At 44.1% G+C, this 11119-nt stretch overlaps 1 protein-coding gene across 1 annotated transcript in view; it reads left to right on the top strand.

Annotated features, from left to right (window-relative positions):
- Positions 1-3220: 3220 nt before the first annotated feature.
- LOC101638164 (transmembrane protein 45A-like) overlaps positions 3221-11119 on the top strand; it is a 35078-nt gene continuing 27179 nt past the window's right edge. Inside the window, exon 1 of the mRNA XM_004706371.2 lies at positions 3221-3267. Coding sequence (XP_004706428.2) covers positions 3262-3267 — 6 coding nt within the window. The 5' untranslated portion in view covers positions 3221-3261. The remainder of the gene's footprint in view (positions 3268-11119) is intronic.

The raw sequence follows: 11119 nt of genomic DNA on the forward strand, positions 1-11119 counted from the left end.
TCTTTCAAGTATTTTCGGCAGTTGTCTTGCAGAGTCTCTGGGGTTTCTATATATCAGCTCCTATCATCAGCAAAGAGCGATAGTTTTATTTCTTCCTGGTCCATTTGGATGCCTTTAATTTTTCCTGTCTCGAATTGTTGCAATAGCTAAGACCCCCAATGGAGGAGCCCTGGTGGCTAGTCGTTACCCACTGGGATGCTATCGACCAGGTTCAAAGTTCGAAACCACCTGCCATTCTATCACCTGGGCTTTCTATCCCCGTAACAAGCTGGTCTCAGAGACTCACAGGGGCCATTCTATCGTGTCAGTTAGGGCCTCTCTGAGTGGGCAGAGACATGATGGAAGTGAGTTATTAGTTTACAAAAGTCTTCCAATCCAATGTTAATAGGTGTGTCATGTATGACATTCTTGTTTGGTTTCCATTCACAGAAAGAGTGCTTTTGGGCTTTCTCCATTGTGAATAATGCTGGCTGTTGGTTTCACATACACAACATTAATTATGGCAGGTTTATACAGTGGGCAGTGACACCAGGGAGGCACACAATCCTCCGGAACAATCAAATACACGAGATCAAAAGAGCATCATTTGGGGAGGAACTTCAGAAGGCAGGAGTACATAGAAAAGAGGGATGCAGGGAAGGGGGAGGAGTTCTGCTGCTTGGTGAGCACTGTAAACAATGTCACCAAGCAATGTCATGTCTAAATTGTTGGATGGAAATGGACTTACTACGTAAACTTTCACTCTAATAATAGTCAAGTGTCTGGATGTCTCCACATAGCTTAGGATTGTTTCTGTCAAAGCTCTAGAAAACACAAACGTCAAATGGAGAGTGCTTTTTAAGAATGCTGAATCCTCAATAAAAAGTGCTTTAAAATTTCAGAATCCCGAGCCTGCTCCCACTGATTGTTTAGAAGATGGCACAAGGCCCAGGAATCTGTATTTCATTAACTAGTGCAGCTGTCTCTGATACTCTGTGTCCCACAGGACACACTTGGAGAGACATTGCTCTCGGATCACGGGGACTGCTCGGTGTTTGTGGAGGTGCAGTCAGAGGCAGAAACTCACAAACAGATTAGTTGCTGACGCCCCTCCCTCTCCTCCAAAAATAAAAAGCAGACACCACACGCACTGCCACGGAGGGCATTCTGAGCATTGCACCCATAGGGAAGAGTAGAACTGCCCGTGTGTGTTTCCGAGACTAAGTATTTACGGGAGGAGAAACCCTCATCTTTCTCCTGCTCAGAGTGGCTGGTGGTTTTGACCTGCTGCCTTTATAACTAGCAGCCCAACACTAGATTGGTGCAAAGTTTTATTTATTTTTAATTTTTATTTTTTTTACCATGGGATTTAACATTCATAAGGGAACTAGACCTTGTATATTGACAGGATGAAGACGGCACTGTTGGTTAGAGACAAGCTGTTCTTTGTTTTCATTTTACTCTGTAGGAACCTCTTAAAGCTTATAATAATTTAGATTTATCTCCTTTTAAGATTGTATGGTCCTTGAGGGAAAATTTGTCTTCTTATCTCTATATATGAAGACCTATGCCTGAACGCAGTTGATATTCATTGAACTTGGTGAATATGAATAAGTGTATGAATGAGTGTAGTGGCATTAAGACATTTTACAATTGTATATAAGGGGAATAAGTTGGAGGTTGATGGAAAGGGGTAGGGGGGATTATGTTTAGAACATTAGGAATTGAAAGTATGAAACCCAAATGTGGGTCTATGGGATTTCCCTCAACTGAGTACATTGATAGAAGAATGTTTTCTAGGAAGCAAAATGTATTTAAATAATACCATATTAACTTATACAAGGAATAAATTTCTTATACCCATTTCCCACATGACTCATAGCAAGGTGAAAGAGACTGGACAGAATTGTGCTACGATAGTTGCAAATATCAGGGTTTAATACCAAGGGTCCTGACTCTAGGTGTCTTAGAATTCATTATGTACCGTATATACTCTATTATAAGCTGACCCGAATATCAGCCGAGGCACTTAGTTTTACCATAAAAACTGCATAACAAGTGTGCTGAAAAACTCAGCTTATACACGAGTATATATGGTAATTCTTCCTGTTCTTTCTTTGATTCCAGTAGGTTTCCTGCATCTTGGCAGCAGCATCTAGAAAGACCAGGGACACACTCATGCTCTCATCGTTAGGGCGGTGGGTTAAGATGGGCTACAAGAGAATGGGAAGCTCTCTTGTAGACGAAAGCTCCTCTCTTGTGGTCCTTGTACCCACCTTAGGCCAACAACCACTGAGATGTTTCCTTCCCACCGAGGCCTGGTGTCCCGGGTTCCTTTTCCATCACACTGGTGCCAGACTGGAAGAAAGAAGGGGACTTTCTACTCCTGTCAAAAGAGTTACAGTCTTAGAAACCCACAGGGGCAAAGCACCCTGACCTGTAGGGGCACCTGTAGGGCCGGCGTTGACTCGATGGCAGTGTGTTGGTTTGCTTTGGTTTCAAGCTAACGTACTTCTCCATGCTTCCACTCTTCATGTCAGATACGTGAGTCATCCTAACAATTCTCACGGATTGTGTAACCAGGGAGGTATGGAAAATCCCCAGTCTTCTGTTCTCCTGGTTTCTTCAAACTGTGACTAACTTTCTGAGGGGGCAGCCCATATTTGCTCCCCAGTAGGTACCTCAAGCATTTGGAACACCCTCCCACTGCTTGTCTGTTTCACACAGTAACATGATTAGGACAATGTTCTGAATGCTTGGAGGTTTATTGCTTGACTTCACAACAGTTTTCTTACACCATCCTTTCTCACTCCTGGCCCCGGTAGGAGTCCCTTAGTTGAGGCAGTATATGCTAGGAAGATTTATTTTCTTAGAAATGATAGAATGTGGTGCACAGTATTACTGCTACCTCTGATCGTCTTGATGGTTTAGACGAGAGGTGGCAAGGCACACTCATCGCTGTTGACTTCAGTTCTCACGGAAGGTGGCACATGACTGGCCTGGGAGGTGGGGCAACAGGATGAGTCTGATCTGAAACTACCCTATGGTGCCATGATTGGGCAGGAGGGTAGGCTGTTCAAAGGGCGTGTTCCCTGAATATAAATTCATCCATGCATTCTGAAGGCTTATCTTCTCCACTTTATACGGGAAAGGTATTGGTCTCACCTCCAAGCAGGAGTTAGCCATTTTTAATTTGAGGTCAGCAGCTTCTGCATTTCTGGAGTCTGGAAACAGTGTAAATTCCTGGAAGAGAACTCAGTTGGAATTCACTTTGAGGAGAGAATGGAGGTAAGAAAACTCTGAGCTTTTGAAATTTGTGAGTGAGTGAGGGCAAGGAAGAATGGATAATCAAAACATTAAAAAAAAATTACCTATCTATAAAAAAAGAACAAAATGAATACAAAAGACAGAAGAACTACTGATGACTGGAGACACTTTGCTTCAAGTGTTCAGGTAAATGGTTTGGTTGAGTTCAATAAACAGTTTGTATTTGTTTGGTGCAGTGGAATTTACAGACGTGGATTGAAATGAGCTGCTACTAAGACTTAGAAATATTTTGTTTGGGTGGGTGGCTTAAGATAAAATTTTAGTCTTTCCTCCCCATTGTCTGTGTCTGTGTGTTTCAATATTCAAAATAGCCTATTTGGTTGCAATCTCACCCTTACATATCCAAAAAACAACAAACCGGGAGAATCTTTTGTTCTGTGCCATTTTGAGTTCTTGCCTCCTTTTATGCCTGATTTGTAGTTGATGTGGCCCAAATACTAAGAATTAACACCGAACACGTGGTTTAGATCTCTGGACTTCCCCAATCTATTCTTAAGTATTCGAGTTTAAAAATAATGCCTTTCTGGGGAGTAAGTGAGTCGCCAGTAGAAAGAAATGGACCAAGGAAGCTATCAGGACAATGTTGCTCCTTGTCCTCAGCCACGAGGATGCGGTTTTGTGTTAGTAGGAACAGAGGCTTTCCTGGAGTAGAGGAAGAACAGGAGTTTTTAGGATGAACTGGAAATCACTGCCCCGATCTTTAAGCACACCGCTTCAGGCCTGGGTGAGCCACTCTCCCCAGGAGAGACCCAGGGGTGGGGGCGGGGCAGTGGGAGAGGATGCTGAAGAGGATTTCCTTTCTTTGGCGATTTTGCCTGTCTTCTCTGCTAGCTGTCAGCAGTTAAGTTCTGCTTGTGGGTGAGTGAGCAAGACCCAATGCTTTCCTTCAACAAGGAAACCATCTACTCTGGATTTAAATCTAATCTGGATCACTTGGATTTAAAAAGCAACCAGCTGCCGCCTGCAAGCAGGGAACAAAATAGAGTGCAGCCTGGGAGAGCTGTGACTCCAGGGGCCTGGCTGGCTTGTCTGGGTCTTCCAAGACTTCTACCTTTGACAAGAGGCAGCTTGTCACTTTTCTCTCACTTTTAGTGAAAACCCATTGAGTTCCCCTTTCTGACATGTTTACATAGGTTTCAACTTCAGCAGGTCTCACTGGGTAGATATATGGATAATGATGTTCTGGGAGATAAGCGTGAAAAGGTGTTTGAAGGTGTGGACATTCCCGCTCTGTTCCCCCGCCCCCGCCCTGCCACAATGAAAGCAAATTAAAATAAATGCTGTTTTCATTGCTTGGAGTGAGTGAGTCTGTTGAGTCCCTTCCGAATACCAGAATTAAACCTGTTGCCACAATGCGGGCCTGTGACAACTCCATGTGCTCCAGACTAGAACTGCTCTATAGCGACTTCCTGGCTGTAACCTTTATGGAAACCCACCACCTGGCCCTTCTTCGTGGGGCCACCGGGTAGGTTCGAATGCCGGGCTGGTTGGCTGGTAGTCAAGTGCAAACCCCCTGGGCCAAAGGCAGACAGATACAGCAAGTCTGCTTTGACGTCATTTCATGTGGGTATTTTTAAACAGAGAAAGATCGGAGCCCCCAATTGGCTAAACAGCAGATACGGAAATTCCATAATTGAACTAGGAGCAGGAACTGATTCTCCCCCCTGCTCTGGTCACCTCATATCATCCTGCTTCCAGAGCCTCCAATGATTCCCCATCGCCTTTGCTCTGTCGATCAACGACCATGCGAAGGTATGTTGATGTTCTCAGCTCTGGGCCTCACGAGCCTCAAAGCTGGTCCTGGGGGTGGGTGAGGAGGACGATTTGTGTTGAAGTCTTACACTACCTGAAAAAAACAAAACTACTGCCATCTATCTAGTTGGTGCCTACCCCTCGCTGCCCTGTAGGCAGGGGAGAACTGCCCCTGTGGGTTTCTGAACCCCGTCACTCTTTATGGGAGCAGGAAGCCCCATCTGTGTCCTGCAGAGGAGCTGGTTGTCTTGAACTGATGACCCAGTGTGCTGTGGATCACAGCCCAAGTGATCACTACGCCACCAGGGCTCCTTTCCATTCACTAAGAAATGCAAATGCATATTTGCATAATCTCTCCAACACAGGCACTATGTTTGGTTGTGTTTGAAAGGGACTAATTATTTAAATCTAAAACACTTAAAAGCAACCACAAGGTTTGTAACTCTGATTTGGTATTTCTTCCTTTTTAATATGCCAGGAGCCTAAAAAATGGAGATGGCTTCAAGCTCCCATCTCAGAGAGGCCCTAAGTATTTGCTACAGAGGTTGTGTAATCTCTGACAATACAATGAGGCTCAGGCCTTCAACAAGGAATCACACAAGTCAGCGCCTACTCATGGCTAGCAATGTGCGTCAGAGTAGAACTGTATTCCATAGTTTTCAGTGGTTGACTTTTGGGGAGTACATTCCCAGGCTTTTCTTCAGAGGAGCCTTTGGGGGTTTTCAAACCTATAGCCTTTCATCATTTGCACCACCCAGAGACTCCTGAAGATGTAATTATCTATCTCTGGGTTCAGTAGGGAATTGAAAGAAGAATAGATTTAGGGGTCTTGCTTTCAAGGAGTTTCTCTCATTGCAGCCTGGGGAACCATGAAAGATTGCAGTGCCTCTCAACCGAAAGCAGAAGCAAGTTTAGAGGCAGCTTATACCTAACCCGCCAAATGTTGTGCGTAGATGCGTCTTGTTTTTCTGCAGTTTAACTTGTTCATTTTATTTAACTCGGTAGTTTTCCTTGTTTACTTTTGTTTTACTTGGGGTGAGAGGAGGTAATGTGACATGGTTTACTAATACTGTTTTGTATGGCTGTTTGCTTTGGAGAGATTCATTGTAATTCTCATTTGGTTTGACTTTTGTCTCATTTGGTAGTTGTGCTTGTTTTCCTTGGCGTGAGTTGAGGGTAACATGAGCTTGTTCAATAGAGCTGTTTTTGCTCTATGGCTATTATTCTTTGGAATAACTCTAATTTTAATTTTGAGAGCAGTGTTTTGAAGGACTCACTCACTCACTCACTCATTTGCTCACTCTGAGCTACATAGGACAGAGTAGAACTGCCTTTGGGTTTCTGAGGTTGCAAATAAAATCTTTACAGGAGACAGCTCCATATTTCTATGCAGGAATGGCTAGTGGTTTCATACTGTTGACCTTCTGGTAACACCTCAGTGTATAACCCACTACCCCATCAGGACTACTTGTGTGTTATGAGATAGATAGTTCATTCTTTCTTTTAAAAAATAATTTTATTGGGGGCTCAGACAACTTTTATCATAATCCGTGCGTACATCCATGTGTCAAGCACATTTGTACATTTGTTGCCATCATCATTCTCAAAACATTTGCTTTCTACTTGAGCCCTTGGTTTCAGCTCCTCATTTTCCCCTTCCCCTCCACTACCTCCCTCATGAACTTTTGATAATTTATAAATTCGCATTATTATTTCATGTCTTATACTGACTGATGTCTCCCTTCACCCACTTTTCTGTTGTCTGTCCCCCTGGGAGGGGGTTATATATGGATCATTGTGATTGTTTCCCCTTCTTCCCCCCTACCCTCCCCTTGACCTCCTGGTATTGCTACTCTCAATATTGGTCCTGAGGGGTTTATCTGTCCTGGATTCCCTGTGCTTTCAGCTCTTATCTGTATCCGTGTACATGCTCTGGTCTAGCTGGATTTGTAAGGTAGAATTGGGGTCATGCTAGTGAGGGCGCAGGGGGAGGAAGCATTAAAGAACTAGAGGAAAGTTGTATGTTTCATTGGTGCTATACTGCACTCTGACTGTCTCGTCTCTTCCTTGTGACCCTTCTGTAAGAGGATGTCCAATTGTCTATACATGGGCTTTGGGTCTCCACTCTGCACTCCCCCTCATTCACAATGATATGATTTTTTGTTCTGGGTCTTTGATACCTGATACCTGAGAGATGTGTAAGAAACAGCTTTATATCAAGAATTAATTGTATACCAGGAAAACATGCCAGCCCAGTCCAAGTCAAGTCCATAAGTCTGATACTAGTCCATAAGTCCCTGTTCAGGCTCACCAACCACATGCAATTATATGCTGTAGGTAAGAATATCACAGTCTGGTGAGTGTAATGTCTTGTGAATCCAGTGATGGTGATTCTAGCAGGTCTCAGAGTGGCTTGCCAGCAGGATGGTGAAGGGAGAGAGAGGTGGGTGGTGGGGGTTGGACTTCAGAGAGCCGTTTATCTTGGTTGCACATCCAAAGGAGGTCATCAAGTGGCAACCTGCTTGAAATGCTAAACTCCATTCATTTTGGCATAATAAAACTCCATTTTGGCATAATAAAAATTAATGATCACCCTCATGCAGTTGGAATTCAGACCTAGGCAGTATAAGTTCAAAGCTCCTTACCTTCAATATTTTTAGCCTATTATGTTTTTTATCATTTTATTAGGGGCTCATACAACTCATCACAATTCATACATACATCAATTGTGTAAAGCACATTTGTACATTCATTGTCCTCATCATTCTCAAAACATCCGTTCTCCACCCAAGCCCCTGGCATCAGCTCTTCATTTTTCCCCTCCCTCCCTGCTGCCCCTTCCCTCATGAACCCTTGTTAATTTACAAATTATTATTTTTGTCATATTTTGAACTGCCTGACATCTCCCTTCACCCACTTTTCTGTTTGTCCATCGCCCAGGGAGGAGGGTATATGTAGATACTTGTAATTGGTTCCCCCTTTCCAACTCACCCTCCCTCCACCCTCCCAGAATCGCCACTCACACCACTGGTCCTGAAAGGATCTTCCACCCTGGATTCCCTGTGTTTCCAGTTCCTATCTGTACCAGTGTACATCCTCTGGTCTAGCTGGATTTGTAAGGTAGAATTGGGATCATGATAGTGGGGGTGGGGGGGGGGGGGGGAAGCATTTAGGAACTAGAGGATAGTTGTATGTTTCATTGTTGCTACGTGGCTTACAAATGGGCTTTGAGTCTCCATTCTGCACTCCTTCCCCATTCACAATGATATGATTTTTGGTTCTGATGATACCTGATACCTGATCCCTTCGAAACTTCATGATCGCACAGGCTAGTGTGCTTCCTCCATGTGTGCGTTGTTGCTTCTGAGCTGGATGGCCCCTTGTTTACCTTTAAGCCTTTAAGACTCCTGACGCTATATCTTTTGATAGCTGGGCACCATCAACTTTCTTCGCCGCATTTGCTTATGCACCCATTTGTCTTCAGCGATCATATCAGGGAGGTGAGCACACAATGATATGATTTTTTTTGTTCTTTGATGCGTGATAACTGATCCCTTTGGTACCTTGTGATCACACAGGCTGGTGTGCTTCTTCCATATGGGCTTTGTTGCTTCTGAGCTAGATGGCCGCTGTTTACCTTCAAGCCTTTAAGACCCCAGATACTATATCTTTTGATAGCCGGGCACCACCAGCTTTCTTCACCACATTTGCTTATTCACCCACTTTGTCTTCAGCGATTGTGTCAGGAAGGTGAGCATCATAGAATGCCGATTTAATAGAACAAAGTATTCTTGCATTGAGGGAGTACTTGAGTTGAGGCCCTATGTACATCTGCTACCTTAATACTAAACCTATAAATATATGGACATAGATCTATTTCCCCATTTTCATATATAAATATATTTACATATGCACATGCCTTTATTTAGACCTCTATAAAAACCCTTTGCCTCCTAGCTCTTTCCTCTATTTCCTTTTACTTTCCTCTTGTCCCACTATCATGCTCAGTCTTCATTTGGGTTTCAGTAATTCCTCTTGGTTACATTACCCTTGATCACGCCCTACCAGGCCTCCTACACCCTCCCCACCACCGATTTGGATCACTTGTTGTTCCATTGTCCCTGGGTTTGTTAACACCACTACCTTTCCCCCCACTTCCCCCTCTCCCATGTGTCCCCGGGACTGTAGGTCCTGTTGTTTTCTCCTCTAGATTGTTCATCCAGCCTATCTTATTTAGACAGACCTACGGAGATAATAACATGCACAAAAACAAGATAGAGCAAAACCAAGCAACAATATACAACAAAACAAAAACAGCAACAAACCAATGACAACAAAACAAAAGACGACAAGAAAGAAAAATTTGTAGTTAGTTCAAAGACTATTTGTTGGCCTTTAGGAATGTTTTCCAGTCCAGTCTTTGGGGCATCAAGCCCTGGCCCCAAAGTCCATCTTCGGCATTCCCTGGGGACCTCACTGCTCCGTTTCCTTGCTGTTCTATTGTACCCCCTTAGTGTTTTGCCTCGATGTGGAGGGATCAGATGGGGCGCAATTCCCACAGTGTCTCCAGTGTTGTCTCCTGTAGGGCTGTGGGTCAGTGAGGGGTGTCGTGTTTCATAGTGGGGCTGGCCATGTGGTCTTCTCTGTGGACTGGGTGCTCTAATTGGGGTCATCATTCTCATGGCCTGGTGGGCCAGGATGTGCTCCAGTTTTTCCTCCTCCCCCTTCATCTGCTCTCGTCTGCTCTGTATGGCAGGGACCAGACCAAATACAGGGATATATATGGTAGCCAACTAAAAAGGAGGTGGGGAAAGGGGAAAAGAAAATTTTAAAAATAATGAAGAAATGGGTCGTGGGGGCACAGGGCATTAACCCACCCTAGGGGAGGATATTGTTTATATCTCCACAGGGAAAGAGGGACCAAACTTCCACCCAGTGCCCCAAGATGTGAATGCAATATGCTGGCGTGGAGGAGGGAACCAGTGGAGAGGTCTGAGGGACCAGCCCCAATCCCAACTACATGGACAGCTGCCCCTACCCCCAGAAGAATTTATTTCAGAGGACGGCACTGAATCTGCAGCTCTAAGATGTGAATGCAACATACCAGCATGAATCAGGGAACCAGTAGAGAGGTCTGAGGGACCAGCCCCAATCCCAACTACATGGACAGCTGCCCCTACCCCCAGAAGAATTTATTTCAGGGGACGGCACTGAATCTGCAGCTCTAGGAGAGGGACATATCTGATCATAGCCTATTATTCTTATGATCCCTATCCTCTATGAGTTAAGATATTTGAGAACCTGATATTTGTAAGCTGCCTAAATTATTTATTCAGTGTCCTAAGAGCACACAGCGCACACACACACACACACACACACACACACACACACACAAATTTGATACTTGCATTTCCAATGGTATCTTTACGATAAATTCTTCCAAGGGAGCATCCTTGACCAGAAGATGTAAAACTCAAGGCTCCTTAAGCCATGCCAAGTTCTTCACCAGGAAGTTAAATAATTTACAGTCTGTTGGCATTTCCCAATCCCATCTGAGGGGCTAATGCAAACCAACAAGAGAGTTCAGTAATCCTCTGATAAAGGTGGTGATTGGGATAAGAATCCAAGGATTTTAGAGCAGGAAATAACTTCAGATATCATCCAGGTCCAACTCCTCCTTTTAGTGATAAAGAACTAAAGTTCAGAGAGGTTTAGGGGTATACCCTAAACCTCATCACTAATTAGAGTCAGAGCAAAGACAGGAGCCTGTATTTAGCACCATGTGATGGAAAGAGTTATTCCTTTGGGTGATTTATAAGGGGCCAGAGGTCTAAAGTTGGGTGATTGTCCATTTAATGGTCTCAACTGGAAATTTGAGAATTTAGTGTGTGAGTCAGCTTCACAGTTTCCTCTGGAATTTTCACAGTGTGGCAGAGGGATGCAAAAGTAGCCCTAATGGGGTCTGGGCTGAACTGGAAGGTACAGTATCCACTAAAGCAGATACAGAACTCTGATAAGCTGGGGGAACCCTGAAGTCCTCTTTCCTGAGTTCTCTGGATCT

This window comes from Echinops telfairi, unplaced genomic scaffold, assembly GCF_000313985.2.
Source record: "Echinops telfairi isolate 266 unplaced genomic scaffold, ASM31398v2 ScPeMD7_6;HRSCAF=24_0, whole genome shotgun sequence".
In the NCBI taxonomy this organism is placed as follows: domain Eukaryota; kingdom Metazoa; phylum Chordata; class Mammalia; order Afrosoricida; family Tenrecidae; genus Echinops; species Echinops telfairi.